Here is a 21620-nt window from a genome sequence, read left to right on the forward strand (position 1 = left end):
CAAAGTCTGGGTGCTGGCAACCCAAGTGGTTTGAAAAAGGCATTTGGTTGCTGATGCACTTATTGAGTGATAAAAGTATTATAATATTTCAAGATTTCAGTAAGTACGACCTGTAAATAGACAAACATATTTAAAAACAAATGTAAAGGTTCAAAATATTCTAAATACAGCATGTAATGTTTTTCAGAGCTCTTTTCTAAATTTTCCGGGCTTTTGGTGGATGGACACAATATTACAGATTTGAAACTCTGAAATTAGACAATTATTTAATATTTCTTATTTGCTGTATTTTCTCTAGAACAAAAAAACAAACAAAAAATACAAATAACTGTAAAGTTTTCATTCTTCCAAAGGCAAAGGAGTTCATAAAAAAAACAAAAAAAACCCCGGAATTCACCACTTAAAATACTTTTAAAGATGTTTTGCAATTGAAGACAACATTTGTTCTTTCTGTGATAGCAAAACAAAATGAAGTGTTTATTATAAGAATGTATGCAAAGGAAATCTCAGCGGGATGATGTACAATATCGGCTTTTGCCTGACACTCCAAACTTGTTTACTGAAATTAATAATGTTTTCGGGATGTTAAAAAATAAAAAAAATTGTACAAAATGTTTAAGAGACAATAATGGAATGTTTGATTTTATCCACAAATGTAAGTAAAAACAAAACCATCCTTCCACAAACAATTCAGTCATTTTCTCTCACTTTTATATTACATAACGGTCTGGGGACATACATTTAAAACAATCACAACACAATCATCATATTACAAAAGAGAGTAATAAAGATAATTAATAAAATTGACTATAGAGACCCAACAAATAATTCATAAGGTTACACATTTTAAAATTGTATAAAAGACAACTGTTTAAATGATGTATAAAGTAAATAATAATATGCTTCCTGAAGTGGTCCAGAAGATGTTTCAGATGTGAACCAGTACATATGTATATCATATAAAAGTGCTAATCTATGGGATTATTAACAATTACAAATAAAAATATGTCAAACCTCAATATTTCAAACACCTATAAAAAACACTATTATGAATAAGTCTAATATTGTATGATGAATATATATACACTTACATTTTTTAATGTATGTAAAATATGTCTTGTACTGTTTACTCTCACCTTTTCAGTCAAATTGTTCTGTTCAATTTTTAATTAAGGTATACAATGTTGCATATTAATGTAGGTACTCGACTAAAAAAAACACTAATACAAAATATCCAATCTTCAAATGTAGAAGCATATTAAAATAGTGTTACAGAAACAACAATGTTACACATACAGTCACACATTTTAAAAGGGAATAATTTTGTACAAATTGTTTGTACATTAAATGGAATTTGAATGTATCACATATTTTGTACTTTTTTGGATTTACTGACCATTTTTGTAAAATTGTTCCTCTTGCAATAATGTATGTCAATATAAAACTAAACAATGTTGCACAATAATGCATACAATGGGCTGAAAAAATGGTGTGTAAATATAGAAGCATGTTAACAAGATTGTGTTAGACAAACAACAATGTCACACATGTTATATGTGCTGATGTTGTTAGAAAGTCAAAATGAAAGTCTGGACAGTTTATTTCAAATCCTGCAGTTTCATTTGCTGCTGCTGTTCTCACCAGCACACTTGTGTTTCTTACACTGCTACTTAGAAGACAATCTTTCACCACACACACTGCAACTCAACACTTTCTCTCCTGGGTGTCTTCTCATGTGTCTTACAAGGGTTGATCGCTCACTAAAGCTTCTGTTGCAGATTGAACAGGAATGTCATGTTTCACCAGTGTGTGTTCTCATGTGTACTTTCAAACTCTGACTGTGTGTAAAACCTTTACCACAGGTTGAACAGGAAAAAGGTTTTTCACCAGTGTGTGTTCTCATGTGTACTTTCAAACTCTGACCTACTGTAAAACCTTTACCACAGGTTGAACAGGAAAAAGGTTTTTCACCAGTGTGTCTTCTCATGTGTACTTTCAAACTCTGACTTTCTGTAAAACCTTTACCACAGGTTGAACAGGAAAAAGGTTTTTCACCAGTGTGTGTTCTCATGTGTACTTTCAAACTCTGACTTTCTGTAAAACCTTTACCACAGGTTGAACAGGAAAAAGGTTTTTCCTCAGTGTGTATTCTCATGTGTCTTTTCCATTTGTTAGTATGTGTAAAACCTTTACCACAGATTGAACAGGAAAAAGGTTTTTCACCAGTGTGTATTTTCATGTGTTCTTTCAAACTCTGACTTCGTGTAAAACCTCTACCACAGTTTGAACAGGAAAAAGGTTTTTCACCAGTGTGTGTTCTCATGTGTTCTTTCAAACTCTGACTTCGTGTAAAACCTTTACTACAGATTGAACAGGAAAAAGGTTTTTCACCAGTGTGTGTTCTCATGTGTCTTTTCAATTTGCTACTGTGTGCAAAACCTTTACCACAGGTTGAACAGGAAAAATGTTTTTCACCAGTGTGTGTTCTCATGTGTACTTTAAAATCTGGCCTCTGAGTAAAATCTTTACCGCAGATTGAACATGAAAAAGGTTTTTCTCCAGTGTGTGTTCTCATGTGTCTTTTCAGACTACGACGGTATTTAAAAGTTTTGTGAGAGTGAGAAGATGTGAAGTGAGTGTTGTCAGTGTGACATGTCTTATCATCTTTAGAGTCTTCATCATCCGTGTCAGGAGAGTGTGACGTTGTGTCCTCACTATCTGATAGTGGAGCTAAGAGCTTGTCTGCTTGTGATCCTCCACAGTGGTCTCCATCAGCTTCTGTTGTCATGTGTTGTGTTGAGCTGCTGCTTGGAGGCTCCCCCCCTCCCCTCTCCTCACTTTCACCTTTCACCTCATCATCTTCACTCTTCACAGGGACACCAGTCACTGGGAACTCCTCCAACCATTTAGGCTGACTGATGCCCTCTTCCTCCTCTTCCTCTTTAATGTGCGGCGCCTCTTGGTCCTCCTCTTCCTCTTTAAAGTGAGGGGTCAGTGAGTCCTCCTCTTCCTCTTTAATGTGAGGGTTCAGTGGGTTCTCTTGCTCCTTAAAGTGAGGGGTCAGTAGGTCATCCTCTTCCTTTTTGATGTGTAAGTTCAGTGGGTCCTCCGCTTGCCCTTTAATGTGAAGGGTCAGTTTAACATTATGGGTCTGTGGCGTCTCATGTTTCGCTTTATTGTGGGGGGGCTGTGGGTCCTCTCCTCCGTCTTTAATGTGTTGGGAATGTGGTACCTCTTTTTCCTCTTTAATGTGGTGGGGCTGTGGCTCTTCTTCCTGCTCATGAGGAAGATGTTCTTTATTGAGGTCTGCGGAACAGGAGAAAACAAACATTCTTCAGAAAAGTCCAGCTTTGCTCAGTCACATGAGACATTGTCCTACACCAAGAAATTATTTCACAATCTCATTAGTTTCCCCTCACAGCAGTCAGGGTACTTCCAGCTGACACATGAAGAAGACCTTCAGGGGAATACCTTCCTAGGCCAACATCCAATCCACCTTATTCATATAAAAACATCCTAAAAGTCATTCCTGCAATCCTTAATGGTAGACGCCATACATGAAAGTGTGCTGTTCTCCCTCTGAATAAGTCATACACACACAGGAAATAATGTACCACATGCCAGCTTCCACACAGTAGTACTAGTGATGAGCTCCCCCTGCTGGTGGACAATAATTAGTCATTTTCCTATTCATCTTAAGAGACATGTCCGTTATAAAAGAAGCATGAACACAGTCAACATGTTGGCCAAGAAAGATGACATCTGTTTTGCTTTCATTTAGATAGTGTCACCACAGTTAAACTGGGAAGAAGTAATCAGATTACTGACTACACCTTCAAAAGATAACTTTTTAACCTTATTAATATTAGTAATAATGGATTATATTAATTTAGTGCGTTTCTAGACATTCAAATTGCGTTAGAGTGAGAACTGAGAAGGCATCATTCATGCAGTCCACACATTCAATCAGAATCAGTATAAGACAGACCGTATTTCCTTGAATTGCCGCCGGGTATATAGTATGCACCTGCCTAGAATTACTGCCGGGTCAAACACGTTTCGCAAACTAATTAGCGCATGCTTAGCATTACCGCCGGCTCAGGATTAAAGCCGGGTCAAACTCGTTTCGCCAAATAATTAGCATATGCCTACAATTCCCGCCAGGTCAAACTCGTCACGTCACGAGTGACACTTCACCTGTCATCATTTTCAAAATGGAGGAGACTGATTTCAATCATTTGAAATCGCATAAAGGGAAGAAGATTAAGAGCTATTCAGCAGGATTTAAGGTCCAAGCTATTGAATATGCTAAAAAGAACAGTAAGCAGCTATGTTTTATTAATATACCGTAGCGGCGTGTGTCAAATATGAGTCATTAAATGACTCCCGCCTCCTGGTGGTAGAGGGCGCTAGTGATCTTCCTTGCGACTACTCGGCTGCAGAAGAAGTGACAACAAGTAGCAAGAGTGAGCAGCGTGTGTTTATTTTTTTCTTCTCGCTTGCACTTTTAACATGGAGGATTACATATCTAAAATAAAACCGTTTTCTAAACTGGACTTTCAATCGAAGCAGGAGGTAATAATGGAAGATCTCCATTGAGACAGAGAGACTTTTAAAACTGAAGAAAGATAAGGAGGACTTCTATAAACAAGTTATCGATGCTTTTGATCAGAAGGAGCTGCGCATAGACATTTATAAGTAAAGGTAAGACCATAATAACTTTTTTTTTATTAAATGTGCTTTTCATGATGTATCCTTACATCACACTCAATTTTTTAAGCGCAGGCCTAAATACACCGCATGCCTTTGGTAAGTGCCAGAGTGAGAAGAGGTTTTACATTAATTAGCGCCCCGGCGGCAATTAAAGGAAATACGGTACTTTATTAATCCCCAAGGGGAAGTTAAAACTTTCAGCAATATGGTAAGATACATTTAATAATAATAATAATGAGTAGATGAGGCAATTGTTCAAGGAATTGTGTGTGAATGCAGCCAATTCTCACAACACCACAACACTTCTTCTCTCACCTTCCCAAAGTAATAATCTAGTCAATAATCACTGAACTCATCAAAAAAATAAGGCATATTATATCAACAATGACTTTTTTTCAAGATGGCGCCCCCCCCCCCCGTGACTGACGTCTTTGCGTCGTCCTCCTGACAACATTTACGTTTTTTTATTTATTATGCAAACCCCGTTTCCATATGAGTTGGGAAATTGTGTGAGATGTAAATATAAACGGAATACAATGATTTGCAAATCCTTTTCAACCCATATTCAGTTGAATGCACTACAAAGACAAAATATTTGATGTTCAAACTCATAAACTTTTTTTTTTGTTGCAAATAATAATTACAATTTAATGGCTGCAACGCGTGCCTAAGTAGTTGGGAAAGGGCATGTTCACCACTGTGTTACATCACCTTTTCTTTTAACAACACTCAATAAACGTTTGGGAACTGAGGAAACTAATTGTTGAAGCTTTGAAAGTGGAATTCTTTCCCATTCTAGTTTTATGTAGAGCTTCAGACCTTCAACAGTCCGGTGTCTTCCATTCATCCATTTTCCAACGCTTATTCCCTTTTGGGGTCGCTGGCATCCATCTCAGCCACAATCGGGCGGAAGGCGGGGTACACCCCAGACAAGTCTCCATCTCATCACAGGGCCAACACAGATAGACAGACAACATTCACACTCACATTCACACACTAGGGACCATTTAGTGTTGCCAATCAACCTATCCCCAGGTGCATGTCTTTGGAAGTGGGAGGAAGCTGGAGTACCCGGAGGGAACCCACGCATTCACGGGGAGAACATGTAAACTCCACACAGAAAGATCCAGAGCCTGGGATTGAACCCAAGACTACAGGACCTCCGTATTGTGAGGCAGACACACTAACCCTTCTGCCACCGTGAAGCCCAGTCCGGGGTCTTGTTGTCGTATTTTACACTTCATAATGCGCCACACATTTTCCATGGGAGACATGTCTGGACTGCAGGCAGGCCAGTCTAGTACATGCACTATTTCACTACAAAGCCACGCTGTTGTAACACGTGGCTTGGCATTGTTTGGCTGAAATAAGCAGGGGCATCTATGATAACGTTGCTTGGATGACAACATATGATGCTCCAAAACCTGTATGGACCATTCAGCATTAATGGTGCCTTCACAGATGTGTAAGTTACCCATGCCTTGGGCACTAATTCACCCCCATACCATCACACATGCTGGCTTTTCAACTTTGCGCCTATAACAATCCGGATGGTTATTTTCCTTTTTGTTCCGGAGTACACCACATCCACAGTTTCCAAATATAATTTGAAATGAGGACTCGTCAGACCACAGAACACTTTTCCACTTTGCATCAGTCCATCTTAGATGAGCTCGGGCCCAGCCAAGCCGGTGGTGTTTCAGGGTGTTGTTGGTAAATGGGTTTGGCTTTGCATAGTAGAGTTTTAACTTGCACTTACAGATGTAGCGACCAACTGTAGTTACTGACTGTGGTTTTATGAAGTGTTCCTGAGCCCCTGTGGTGATATCCTTTACACACTGATGTCAGTTTTTGATGCAGTACCGCCTAAGGCAGGGGTAGGGAACCTATGGCTCTAGAGCCAGATGTGGCTCTTTTGATGACTGCACCTGGCTCTCAGATAAATCTTAGCTGACATTGCTAAACATGGTAAGTAATGAATAATTCTGCCGGTAATCATAGTGTCAAAAATAACGTTCAAAATATAAAAGATTTTCATGCATTTTAATCCATCCATCCGGTTTCTACCGCACCTGTTCAAGAAGTCGCATTAATGGTAAGAAGTATTTTATTTATTGTTGGTTAGCTTCAGAATAACAATGTTATTAAAAAGAATAAGAGACTTATTATACTCAAAAAATGTTGGACTTACCAAAAAATGAATGCATCATCATCATTTATTGTTATTCCTTTCATTAAAATGCATATATACAAGCCACGTACAATTGACACTTTCATTGTTTTTTTTGTTTCTTATACATTTCCATGATCAAAAAGGAGCAGATGGAAGAATAATAATCTTATATTTATCTGCCCCCTTTTTAACACAAATTATTTTCGATGACTTTATAACTGTTCCCTCCAACAACACCCGAACTCCAACATACTTTTCAATTTTCCTTTAAGTATTTTCACAATGACACGTCCAATCAAATCAAAATTCAGTTTGATATAATTCCAGTTTTCTCTTTTTATAACTTTTTAAAAACAAAGGTATTCTCACAGCTTTTTAAGTCTTTGTTTAGAGAATATCATGCTTTCACAGCAACAACAGACAAGCACATTTGTTTCAAATTTGTTGGCACTCTTGGATGTTTAAAGTCATACGGCCTTCTGTGGTTCTCATCTTCAGATGTGAACACATAACTTTTGTACGTCCTTTGGAAGAATTGTATTTCTCGCTTTGAACATCATTAATAGACTATTCAATTCTACAATGTCTTTTAGTTTTAGTAATTGTGACCCAATGAAGTGGTTTTGTGTGGTCGCTATATCGTACTTTAAAAATTATACAAATTGCTCGTTTCTGTGAAATAAAGGCATTATGTTGCTATGATATGTATTTCCCAATATTTCTGCACAATAATTGAAATAAGATAGAATAATAGTTGTATTCAGTCTTAAAAAAAATATTATATGGCTCTCACGGAAATACTTTTTAAAATATTTGGCTTGTATGGCTCTCTCAGCTAAAAAGGTTCCCGACCCCTGGCCTAAGGGATCAAATGTCCGTAATATCATCGCTTATGTGCAGTGATTTCCCCATATTCTCTGAACCCTTTGATGATTATACGGACCGTAGATGGTAAAACCCTAAATTCCTTGCAATAGCCTGTTGAGAAATGTTGTTCTAAAACTGTTCAACAATTTGCTTACAAAATGATGACACTCTACCAATCCTTGTTTGTGAATTACTTAACATTTCACGGAAGCTGCTTTTATACCCAATCATGGCACCCACCTGTTCCCAATTAGCCTGCACACCTGTGGGATGTTCCAAATAAGTGTTTGATGAGCATTCCTCTACTTAATCCGTATTCATTGCCACCTTTCCCAACTTCTTTGTCATGTGTTGCTGGCATCAAATTCTAAAGGTAATGATTATTTGCAAAAAAAAAAAAAAGTTTATCAGTTTGAACATCAAATATGTTGTCTTTGTAGCATATTCAACTGAATATGGGTTGAAAAGGATTTGCAAATCATTGTATTCCGTTTATATTTACATCTAACACAATTTCCCAACTCATATGGAAACGGGGTTTGTAGTACTAATTTGCATCCTAAATGCAAAGTTTTTGCATGCAACAGTGAGATATAACAGAGATGCACTTCTGGACATCGGAAAACCTCACCACGAGCTCACTTATAGTCTGATGGACTTCAACTTTCTGCTACGACGAGAGCCAGCTAACCACAAAACAACCACAACAAGACGGCGGGGCGACATGCTAGGCTAAAGGCTAGAGCAGTGGTTCCCAAAGTGGGCGGTACCGCCCCCCTGGAGGCGGTGGAAAGATCTGGGGGGGCGGTGAGGAAGAAGGGGGCGGCAGTCCGAAATCGAAGTCAGAAGTTCGAACGTTGGTTTGACGATTTGTACACAACACGTGCAGCAGGACGAGTCAGTGGACGACGCATCAGGGTCCGGTTACCACACGCCGCTCTGGCCCAGTCAGATCCGACAGCATAGACTACAAAAGCAAAAGCTCAGGTTTGTAATTTCAAGCTTGTAATGTTCAGAATTTTATCTTATAATAAAAACCGCATTCTGGCGGTCAACATCATCTTGAGTTCAAGTCAACATGAAATTGGGGACTCGCCAGAACGCGCCGTGTTGTGTTGTGTTGAGCTGGTTAGGGTGGTGCATTCACTGATATATATTGTTACCAATATATTGTGTGTATTGTACACACCTGGATGAACTGCACAGACACATGTCTGAGAGATTTGAAGACATTTTATTGCTTGAAATACCAGACTGGGTGATCAATCCATTCCTAAATGTCGACGGTGAAGAAACTGGAGTGGCAGAGGAACAACTGATTTCAATTCAAAATGACATTGAGCTAAGGCCAAAGTTCAAAAAGTCATATCAAGATTTTTGGTTACAAAAAAAAAATCTCTGACTGCTATCAAGTGCTGTGGAACAAGGTCAAGATGTACTTTATTGCCTTCCCAACATCATATTTAGTAGAACGGGGTTTCAGTGCAGTCGCCTTGCTTCTTTCCAAGCAAAGAAACCGACTGAAAATTACTGACCGCGGGGATCTACGACTTCTTCTTAGTGAGTTCCAGCCTGATGTTGAGAAGCTTATGTCCCTGCACCAAGCACATCCATCCCATTAATATTAAGTGTGAGACAATGAAGGTTACTGGTGGAATGTTTATTTACCATTCTATGTTGCTGAAACAGTTAAAACTGCTAAAAAATAAACTGGTTTACTAAATTGGGTTTTATTTGTAAAATACACATTTGTGTTTAACCTTTCTCTTTTCAAATTGCAGCATACCAAATATCAAGAAAGAGGTGTTTGTTTCCATATGTGTCTGTGGGGGTGGGCGCTAGGAATTCACTGGGGAGCCAAGGGGGCGCCAGCCTGCAAAAGTTTGGGAACCATTGGGCTAGAGCTACACAACCACCACTACCTAGCCTGCTGCTAGCTAACGTGCGCTCACTCGACAACAAGCTGGATGAGCTGAGAACCAGGACTACATCCCAACGTGAACTGAGAGAATGCTGTGCTCTTATTTATGCGGAAACCTGGCTTTCGGACAGCATCCCAGACTCTGCTATCCAGCTAACAACACACTTAGTCTACTGTGGAGACCGGACAAAGGCTTCAAGAAAGGCGGAGGCGGCGTCTGTGTTTACGTGAGTAACAGCTGGTGCTCGGACGTACAGGTGGTTGAAAGACACTGCTCGGACAACATTGAGTTGTTGATGGTGAAATGCAGACCTTTTTACCTGCCAAGGGAGTTCAGTGCAGTGTTTATACTGTCTGTTTACATCCCGCCACGGGCGGACTCCACTACAGCACTAAAGCTGCTGCATGACGTCATCAGTAAACAAGAGACCCCACACCCTGATGCTGCGTTCACGGTAGCTGGGGATTTTAACCACCTAAAGAGTGTCCTCCCAAAATACCATCAATATGTGAACTTTACTACGAGGGAGATAAACACTCTGGACCAGGTGTACTGCAACGTGAGGGGAGCCTACAAGGCTGTACCCAGACCACACTTTGGACTATCTGATCATATCTCAGCTTTTCTATATCCAGCGTACAGACAGCGTCTCAAGCAAGCCCCCCCCCAGTGTGTAAAACTGTTCAAGTTTGGAATGAAGACACTGAACTTGTGCTTCAGGACTGCTTTGGGAGTACAGACTGGGACATGTTCAAAACTGCTGCTCAGAGGGATGATGGTACTGTGTATTTAGAGCAGGGGTAGGGAACCTATGGCTCTAGAGCCAGATGTGGCTATTTTGATGACTGCATCTGGCTCTTAGATAAATCTTAGCTGACATTGCTTAACATGATAAGTAATGAATAATTCCGCTGGTAATCACAGTGTTAAAAATAACGTTCAAAATATAAAACATTCTCATACCAAAGTATTGCAAGATCTCGCAAAACATCCATCTCCCTTTAGGGGCTCCGTATGATTGTAAACAGAATAGAGGACAAATATTCCAGGCAGATTTTTAGAATTTAAAATCAACAAAATAATCATACCTGTCATTTGCATTTGAATATATGGGTCAGTTCTAAGGAATATAAGGGATTGTCAACGTTTAACGATTTTACTTGTCTTTTTTTCTCTGTCTTGTGCTGTGAATCTTTTAAAATCAGTATTAGGGGCGGCATGGCTCGGTTGATACAGTGGCTGTGCCAGCAACTTGAGGGTTGCAGGTTTGATCCCCGCTTCCGCCATCCTAGTCACTGTCATTGTGTCCTTGGGCAAGACACTTTACCCACCTGCTCGCAGTGCCCGCCCACACTGGTTTAAATGTAACTTAGATAATGAGTTTCACTATGTAAAGCGCTTTGAGTCACTAGAGAAAAGCGCTAAATAAATATAATTCTCTTCACTTCACTTCATACATTTTAATCCATTCATCTGTTTTCTACCGCACCTGTTCAAGAAGTCGCATTAATGGTAAGAAGCATTTTATTCATCATCGGTGAGCTTCCGAATGAAACTTTTATTAAAAAAGAATAAGAGACTTATTGTGTGAAGATCTGTCACTTCATTTCTGTTCGTGCTTCTTTGTTTTGTATTTACTTTCCATCAGTGCTCTTATTTTGTTTCCATTTCCTGTTTGTACCGCTGAGCGCTGTGTTTTTTCCCCTTACCTGCTGTTGGTTGGCCGCCGGTCCACACCTGCTGCCAATCAGCATGTTTCTATTTCTGCTTGTCTTGCGCGTTCCTCATCTTACCTGTTCTTCGCTCTCCTGGTTCCTGCATCTTGGTGCCACTACTACTGCTGCCATGCGAGTTTGTGACATATTATACTCTATAAATGTTGATATTACTTAATAATGCAGATATTTTGTTGTATTCAGTGTTAAAAAATATTATATGGCTCTCACGGAAATACATTTTAAAATATTTGGCTTAAATGGCTCTCTCAGCCAAAAAGGTTCCCGACCCCTGACATAGAGGAACATGCTTCCAGTGTAACTGGCTACATCAGTACGTGTGTGGAAAACATTGTTCCCCAAAAACAATACAAGATATACCCAAACCAAAAACCCTGGATTAATGTTCGGTCCAAGCTACATGCCCGCTCCACTGCATTTGTCTCAGGCAACGCTGAGGACTACAAGAAGGACAGATATGACATGCGTAAATCCATCAGCGAGGCCAAGGGACAATGCAGACAAAAGCTGGAGGGATTCTACTTCAACACAGATTCCCGACGCATGTGGCAAAGCCTGCAACACATCACAGACTACAAGCAGGGGAGCAGGGGGGTCACAAACAGCCAACAATCACTGCCAGATGAGCTGAATGAGTTCTACGCCCGCTTCGAGGTCCTCAACACCAACTAACAGAGAGGGGTTCTGACCACGGAGCCCACGCAGGACCCACCGCTCACTATGACAACAGCAGAGGTACGTACAGTTCTGAAGAAAACAAACCCACGGAAGACAGTCGGCCCAGATAACACCTCTGGCCAGGCCCTCAGGGTGTGTTCATCAGAGCTGGCTGACGTACTTGCTGACATATACAACTTGTCACTAACACAAGCTGTTGTGCCCACCTGCTTCAAGACCACCACCATCGTGCCCCTGCCAAAGAAAAACACTGTGACCTGTCTGTTGCACTCACCCCAATAGTGATGAAGTGCTTCGAGAGGATAGTCATGTCACACATCAAGAAGACCATCCCAGACACACTGGACCCTCTACAGCAGGGGTCACCAACCTTTTTGAAACCAAGAGCTACTTCTTGGGTACTGATTAATGCGAAGGGCTACCAGTTTGATACACACTTAAACAAATTGCCACAAATAGACAATTTGCTCAATTAACCTTTAATAGATAAATCTATGTATGTATATATATATATATATATATATATATATATATATATATGTATAAATGGGTATTTCTGTCAGTTATTCCATCCTAACTTTTTTTTCCTTTTACGGAAGGATTTTTTGTAGAGAATAAATTATGAAAAAACACTTAATTGAACGGTTTAAAAGAAGAGAAAACACGAAAAAAATGACAATTAAATTTTGAAACATTGTTTATCTTCAATTTCGACTCTTTAAAATTCAAAATTCAAACAAAAAAAAGGAAGAGAAAAACTAGCTAATTTGAATCTTTTTGAAAAAATTAAAAAAATTATTTATGTAACATCATTGGTCATTGTTCCTGATTAATATTAATTTTAGAGTTTTGATGACATGTTTTGAATAGGTTAAAATTCAATCTGCACTTTGTTAGAATATATACCAAATTGGACCAAGCTATATATCTAACTAAGACAAATCGTTATTTCTTCTAGATTTTCTAGATCAAACATTTTAAAAGAAATTCAAAAGAATTTGAAATAAGATCTAAAATTGATTCCACAGATTTTCTAGATTTGCCAGAATCATTTTTTTGAATTTTAATCATAAGTTTGAAGAAATATTTCACAAATATTCTTCGTCGAAAAAACAGAAGCTAAAATGAAGAATTAAATTAAAATGTATTTATTATTCCTATTTTCTTTCTTTCTTTCTTTAGTTTATTTCGAACATGAATATTTACAACACAATACAATACAGACAATAAAAATTATTTACAATTAAAAAAAAAAATACTTGAACATTTATTTAAATTGTCAGGAAAGAAGAGGAAGGAATTTAAAAGGTAAAAACGTGAATGTGTTTAAAAATCCTAAAATCAATTTTAAGGTTGTATATTTTCTCTAGAATTGTCTTTCTGAAAGTTATAGGAAGCAAATAAAAAATAAAAATGAATGTATTTAAACAAGTGAAGACCAAGTCTTTAAAATATTTTCTTGGATTTTTTAAATTCTATTTGAGTTTTGTTTCTCTTAGAATTAAAAAGGTCAAGCAAAGCGAGACCAGCTTGCTAGTAAATAAATCAAATTTAGAAAATAGAGGCGGCTCACTGGTAAGTGCTGCTATTTGAGCTATTTTTCGAAAAGGCCAGCGGGCGACTTATCTGGTCCTTACAGGTGACCGGTGCCCGCGGTCACCGCGTTGGTGGCCCCTGCTCTACAGTTTGCCTACCGGCAGAACCGGTCCACTGAGGATGCAGTCAACCCTGTCATCCACACCACCCTCACCCACGTAGAGGGCAAGGACACCTATGCCAGGCTATTATTCATCGACTACAGCTCTACTTTTAACACGGTCATCCCACAAAAACTCAGTGCTAAACTCCTCACTGTTGGTCTGACACCAACTCTATGTGACTGGGTCCTGAACTTTCTCACAAACCGGCCCCAGTCAGTCAAAATCGGCAACCAGACATCAGGCACAAAGGTTCTAAGCATAGGGACCCCCCAAGGCTGCGTGCTGAGCCCCCTATTGTACACCCTCTTCACACACGACTGTGTGGCCTCCCAGAACAACACCACTATCATCAAGTTAGCAGATGATACTACGGTCGTCGGACTGATCACCGGGGGAGCTGAGGCAGTGTACAGAAGGGAGGTAGCGGAACTGGTGGCCTGGTGTCAGGATAATAATCTCTTCTTGAACACAGACAAGACCAAGGAGATGATTATTGACCCATGGAGAAGGAGTGCACAGTACACACCTCTGTACATAGGGGGGACAAAGGTGGACAGGGTGAAAACCTGTAAATTCCCCGGGACCCACATCAGCGAGGACCTCACCTGGGATCACAACACCCAACAAACAATAAAGAAAGCCCAGCAGCGACTGTACTTCCTAAGAAGGCTGAGAAAATTTGGCATGCCACCAAAAATTCTCAGCAACTTCTATATAAGTACGGTTGAGAGTGTCCTTACCAGCTCAATCATGGTCTGGTATGGAAATTGCACTGCTAAGGACAGGAAGGCACTCCAGCGAGTGATTAAAACTGCTCAGTACATATCAGGAGCAGCCTTCCCCTCACTACAGGACATGTACTCTACCAGGGCCACCAGGAGAGCACACATCATCATCAAGGACAGTACACAGTCTCTTCAGCCTCCTACCATCAGGCAGACCATACAGGAGCCTGAAATCCAGGACTACCAGACTGACAAACAGTTTCTTCCCACAGGCCATCAGGCTTGTGAATGCTAGCTCCCTCCAACTCCCCGTTTTTACTTTTGTCTTTTTGAACAAAAGACAGCTACCTTGACCACCCCCTAACTGTGAACCATCACTGTAGACACGTTTCACCGTTGATCACTAAAGACACTTTAACTGCTGCTGTGACCCAAGGTCACCTCCATATTTATACTGTTGACTGTCAATCAGAATGTGCAATAATGTTATGTTACTTACTGTGCCTTGTATATACATTTTTATTTTTTATTTTTAGCTAAGTACCGTGTGACTTGTTGAAGGGTGGACTAGCAAAGTAAGATTTTCATTGTACGGCAAACTGTCTGTCTAACTGTGCATATGACAATAAACTATCTTGAATCAAAAAGTGATTTGATGTAATATTTTGATATTTACACATCGCATATTTACACACACGCATTTTACTAGAATACCCTTATGAGCATTACATATATCAATATCAAGTACCTACTGTACTGTTTACTTGTTGAAATACCCTTTTTAGAGCAAATATCTGCCCAAATGGCCACTTTGTTGCTGCCAAAAATGTATTTTAAGTAATATTTTGATATTGACACATCTCATCTCTGCATATTTTACTAGAATACTCTTATGGACATTACATATATATATAAATAAAGTACCTACTGTACTGTATACTTGTAGAAATACCTTTTACAAAGCTAAAATATACCAAAACAACCACTCTGCTGCTGCCAAAATTTGATTTCAAGTAATATTTTGATACTGACAAATCTCATCTCTGCATATTTTACTAAAATACCCTTATGAGCATTACATGTATCAAAATCAAGTACCTACTGTACCGTTTACTTGTTGAAATACCATTTTTAGAGCAAATATCTACCCAAATGGCCACTTTACTGCTGCCAAAAATGTATTTTAAGTAATATTTTGATACTGACACATCTCATCTCTGCATATTTTACTAAATACTCTTATGGGCATGACATATATATAAATCAATTACCTACTGTATACTTGTAGAAATACCCTTTACAAAGCTAAAATATACCAAAACAACCACTTTACTGCTGCCAAAAATTGATTTCAAGTAATATTTTGATATTTACACATCTCATCTCGGCATATTGTACTGGAATACCCTTATGGGCATTACACATGTATAAACCTAGTACCTACTGTACTGTTTACTTGTTGAAATACCCCATTTAGAGCTAAAAACTACCCAATTTGCTACTTTACTGCGACCAATAATCGATTCCAGATAATATCAACAATAATAACAAAATTGTCAGAATAATTGTATATAAGTTATAAAACAACTTTGTTTTCCATTGAATTCAGGTCCCCTGCGAGAACACCCAAAACTATCTTTCATCTTATCAAACAAAAGGCTTGTAAAACTCCACTATCTGCGATGGGATGCAACATGGAGGTGTCGGTTTCTTTGATCTATTGACAGCCACAGGAGACCTTTTCTTGACCCGAGAGCTACAAAGCGGAGAGGGAGCAGACCTGACGCAGCACAAGGCACCTTTTCTTTTAACTGTTTATGATCGAGTGCGACAGCCATTTACGACCCCCCTCCCTTTAGAAACATCTGAAGCTATGTAATCAGAAAAGCCCCAAAGGAAAGAGGACGCGTGGAACTCCCTCGTCAGAGCGTGGTGGGAAACTGTACGAAGTTGCAGCCCAGACGTTTCTCCTCATGAGCTAAATTGAATCCTGTCTGTGTTTGATTTCTTTGCTCCTTGTCTTGTTTAATAGATGTCATCGGCAAAAATGTCAAAGCATATCTCTGAAACACAATATTATACCTTCTGAAAACGATAGCAAGAATATACCTACAAATTTCAGAAAACGTCACGAGCAAACACTTTGTTTAAAAAGTTTTTACTGCCTTTTTAGCCCTTTCCTCATCGCAGCCACCCCCTCGTCTTCTCCCCCCCAGCCATGGTTGCAACCCCCTACTCCTCCACCAGACATTAGTCATCTTTGTGGACCAGGTCAGAGGTCAACTGAGGAAGCTGCATCCTAGAAACTATCTGGTGCGCACCAGAATCTATCTAGTGTGCACTATGTAATATTTAAGTACAGTCTTTTATTTTCCAATCAATTCATTTTGTAACATTAATTGATTAACGTGGACCCCGACTTAAACAAGTTGAAAAACTTATTCGGGTGTTCAATTGTACGGAATATGTACCGAACTGTGCAATCTACTAATAAAAGTATCAATCAATCATTCAATCAATTCCTACATGCAAACACAGTGTTACTGTTCAAACTGTGTGTAATGCAACAGTATTTAAAATGATTAAATATACTCGTTAAATAACGTGTCCTCCTTGTTTTTAATGAATAATTAAGGCCTACTATGCTACTGTATTTTAATGCTGTTCATGATGGTGGTACTTGGAAATCCAAGTATTTTCTGAGGTGGTACTTGGTTAAAAAAGTTTGACAACTACTGACGTAATGACATTGTAAACTAAATTGGCAGACACCATTTTGTTTTACCTAAACGGCGTCTGCTCATACATCGCGCTTCCAACGAGATCCCGTCACCCCCCGAGTAAAAAGGTTCCACAACTGTTCACGTTTTACCATCTCATCATATTTTCCATCATGTGAATGTTGGAAGTGGAACTAAATATGATCTCTGAGAGGGGTACACATTATTACCAAAGCAGGGCCCCCGTCCACATATACCAGCGTTTCTCAAAGTGTGGGGCGGGCCCCACCTGTGGGGAATAGAGACATGACAGGTGGGGCGCGAGGAACGGGAGGGAATTTCACTTAAAAAGATTTTTTCATTATTATATTCTTGCGGCGGCAATGACCAAGAAGAGCGCGGAGTTGGAATATAATTACAACACTTTATGTACATATTTATATCATATTTACATAATATGTAACTACAAGCTCCATTCACAGACAGAGTCCCACTGCTTTTATGAGCGGTCAAGCGAGTCAAAAGCCGAAAATGTTTTTTTATTTTTTATTTGTGGCGGCCGTAATTCTTTCGTGGCGAGCCGCCACAAATAAATGAATGTGTGGGAAACCCTGACATGAATGTTACTTGATGTTCAATACATTTGAAAATGTTAAGCTTGGCATTAGTGAATTATATTTATATAGCGCTTTTCTCTAGTGACACACATAGTGAAACCCAATATCTAAGTTACATTTAAACCAGTGTGGGTGGCACTGGGAGCAGGTGGGTAAAGTGTCTTGCCCAAGGACACAACGGCAGTGACTAGGATGGCGGAAGCAGGAATCGAACCTGCAACCCTCAAGTTGCTGGCACGGCTGCTCTACCAACCGAGCTATGCCGCCCCATTAGCGTTCTGTTGTGGCGATGGGGGCAGGTGGGGCTTGAAAACTCCCCCTTGTCCAAAGTGGGGGATGACAAAAAAAGTTTGAGAACCACTGACGTATACAATACTACTACATATCTGATGAAAAACAACATTATTTTAGTTTTTTTAATTATAAGTGTGCCAAATCACCTCTATTTGGACATTATCTAATGCAGGGGTGTCCAAAGTGCGGCCCGGGGGCCATTTGCGGCCCGCAGCTAATCGTTTACCCACCCGCCACACATTCTGCAAAAATTGCAAAGTTGATAGTATTGCAAAAATTCAAAAACACATTTAAAAAAAGTGGAATGAGGTGAAATATAATGAGAAAACGTGGCAATGTTGACACAAAGCTGCCATGCAGGCAGTTTTTTTTTTCCTTGTGTCTTTATTGTTTTTTTTTTTCCATGTTTTATGTAGAAAAATATTGCATATGTTGTGTGGTTGCCATATAAAAAGATCAAAATTTGGACAAAAGAACATAAAATAAACAAAATAATAGTTCAAACTTAAAATCGACAGATATATCCGAAGTTTATCTTTAAATTTAAGTGTTAAAAGTAAAAAAAAAAAAATCTAATAAAAATGAATCACTTTATGAGTGGGGAACCTTTCGGATCTCAAATATATTTAGTAGGAGGGTTAGTGCGTCTGCCTCACAATACGAAGGTCCTGCAGTCCTGGGTTCAAATCCAGGCTCGGGATCTTTCTGTGTGGAGTTTGCATGTTCTCCCCGTGAATGCGTGGGTTCCCTCCGGGTACTCCGGCTTCCTCCCACTTCCAAAGACATGCACCTGGGGATAGGTTGATTGGCAACACTAAAAATTGGCCCTAGTGTGTGAATGTGAGTGTGAATGTTGTCTGTCTATCTGTGTTGGCCCTGCGATGAGGTGGCGACTTGTCCAGGGTGTACCCTGCCTTCCGCCTGATTGTAGCTGAGATAGGCGCCAGCGCCCCCCGCGACCCCGAAAGGGAATAAGCGGTAGAAAATGGATGGATGGATGGATTTTATTTAACTTTTCACTGTGATTACTCAAAAATATTAAATAATTAAAATCAATGATGTCCTGCATTATTGATCTTTGAGGGCTTGAATTGCTAAATAAAGGAACTCTCCTGAAGGAATCAATAAAGTACTATCCATCTATCTAAATACTGCATATTTCAGTTTTACGATGAAAAAACAAGTTGTCTTTGACTGAAAAGGCACAAAACCTTATTTGTTTTACTTTATATCAACCTCAAGTTGATATAGAGATTTACTGTAAGCATTAAATAAAAAAATAATAATAATAATTTGACCTTTTTTTTTAACATTTTAGTGACTGAGACCCTCTATGCTCCCCAGGAGCCCTAAGGATTAAAAAAAATCCATATATTTTGTTATGGTTTGAAAATGAAAAATATCAAAATGGCCCCTGCATGCTTACATTTTTCCGTGTTCGGCCCTCTGTGGAAAAAGTTTGGACACCCCTGATCTAATGGAAATGACTGCTGCAAACACGTCATGTTCATGATGAAATATAAAGTTAGTAAAGATGTGAGAGTAAGAAGTAAACAAACCTGTTCTGTGTAACACAACTTGAGCTTTCTTGAAAACAGCCTCCAATAGTTGACGTAGTCTCTCGTTCTCTTCTTTTGTCCGAGAAAGTTCCTCTTTGTACTCTGCTATCGTTCTTTCACACATTTTCACACAACAAAGTTATTCCTCATACTTTGCTATCGTTCTTTCGCACATTTTCACACAATCACAACACTTTACACTCACACTTGATCTTAACTAAGCGATGTGTTGATCAAATCTGCGTCTCTTTGTTAGCGGCTAACATGCTAAGCTAACTAGCATGCTAAGCTAATTGGCGCGCTCAAACAACTATCAAGCTAAGCGGGCCTAATAATCTCCAAATTTGGCTGAGACGAGTGGAGTTTATCCTGACACGGAGGATGAATAAAGTGTAGTTAGTAGCGATGTGAGGAGATGTGCCGAGGCTTAGAAGCGTGTGTGGAGAAAAGGAGGACTTTGCTGCAAAGCGCATGTCTTCCAAGCATGCGTCCGTAGGGGCGGGGCCAAAGAGTCATAGTTGTGATGTTTTGGGCTGGGAGTATAAGAACTACACTACCCAGCATGCAACAGTAGTGACGAGCATGCGCGGTAGCCCCGTGAAGTGGTGTCGTATGTCGCCATGCGGACAGCTAGAATGTGGTTATGAGCACGCTGTGTGAGTCAACGTTGAACACGCCTCGTCTGCATTTATTACAATTAGACAGACAACACAATAAGTGCATTTAAAACAGTACTAGTTAATTATTCTCATACATACATGATTTAAAGTAAAATACGGTTTATATATTTGAAATATCATTTTTGATTGATTGATTGATTGATACTTGTATTAGTAGATTGCACAGTACAGTACATATTCCGTACAATTGACCACTAAATGGTAACACCCCAATAAGTTTTCAACTTGTTTAAGTCAGGGTCCATGTTAATCAATTCATGGTACAAATATATACTATCAGCATAATACAGTCATCACACAGGTTAATCATCATAGTATATACAATTAATTATTTACATTATTTACAATCTGGGGGTGGGATGAGTAGCTTTGGTTGATATCAGTACTTCGGTCATCAACAATTGCATCAACAGAGAAATGTGGACATTGAAACAGTGTAGGTCTTACAGTAGGATATGTACAGCCAGCAGAGAACATAGTGAGTTCAGATAGCATAAGAACAAGTATGTACATTAGAACAGGGGTCCCCAACCACCGGGCCGCGGAAGAATTTTTTATAAAAAAAAAAATAATAATAATAATGATTTTTTGTATTTTTTTTTTAAATCAACATAAAAACACAATATACACTTACAACTAGTGCACCAACCACAAAAAACTCCCTTTTTCATGACAAAAACGTCCCTTTTTCATGACAAAGAAGAATAAAAAAAAAAAGAAAAAAAAAAGGTTTGTCCCGGTGGGATTTCTCCATCAGTTGCTTGTCACTCCTGACAGCTCTTTCCGCAAGTCCATTCGACTTGGGAAACTCTGGGCTACTGGTGGTGTGGATGAAGTCCCGCTCCTCAGCATATTTCCTGAATTGCTCACACTTGTACTGTCTTACATTATCAGATAGCAGTGTGTGTAGTGTACCGTGCACTGAAAAATTTTATTTTCATTTTGGAAATTACAGCTGTCGCTGTGATGTTTTGTAGAAGGTCAATTTCAAACCATCCAGAATAGGAATCCACCGTCACCTGGTGGTGTTGTCCACGCCATTCAAAAATGTTTGTAGCAACTGTGGACCACGGAAGGTCTGGAACTGGATCAAGATGAAGTGGTTCTTTTTGCTGATGTGGTTTTGTGCTGTTGCACACTGTGCAAAAAAGTAGTTCTTTAGTGATGTCTCGTGACATTGATGGCCAAAAGATGATACCTCTTGCTCTGCGTTTGGTCGCTTCAATGCCTGGGTGA

The 21620-nt window shown here is 39.3% G+C and overlaps 1 protein-coding gene across 1 annotated transcript; it reads right to left on the reverse strand.

Annotated features, from left to right (window-relative positions):
• Positions 1-270: 270 nt before the first annotated feature.
• On the reverse strand, positions 271-20203 carry LOC133546612 (gastrula zinc finger protein XlCGF57.1-like). Its single transcript, XM_061892394.1, has 2 exons — positions 19705-20203; positions 271-3306 (listed from the first exon to the last, which is right to left on the reverse strand). The coding sequence occupies exons 1-2, from the start codon at positions 19826-19828 to the stop codon at positions 1793-1795; spliced, it is 1638 nt and encodes a 545-aa protein (XP_061748378.1). The 5' UTR covers positions 19829-20203; the 3' UTR covers positions 271-1792.
• Between the last annotated feature and the right edge of the window lie 1417 nt (positions 20204-21620).

This window comes from Nerophis ophidion, unplaced genomic scaffold (genome assembly GCF_033978795.1).
Source record: "Nerophis ophidion isolate RoL-2023_Sa unplaced genomic scaffold, RoL_Noph_v1.0 HiC_scaffold_34, whole genome shotgun sequence".
NCBI lineage: Eukaryota > Metazoa > Chordata > Actinopteri > Syngnathiformes > Syngnathidae > Nerophis > Nerophis ophidion.

Coding starts and splice junctions, on each gene's coding strand:
- LOC133546612 (XM_061892394.1), bottom strand. CDS start 19,828: ATGTGTGAAAGAACGATAGCAGAGTACAAAGAGGAACTTTCTCGGACA. Junction 3,307..19,704: donor AGTTGTGTTACACAGAACAG/GTTTGTTTACTT, acceptor CCTGTTCCGCAG/ACCTCAATAAAGAACATCTT.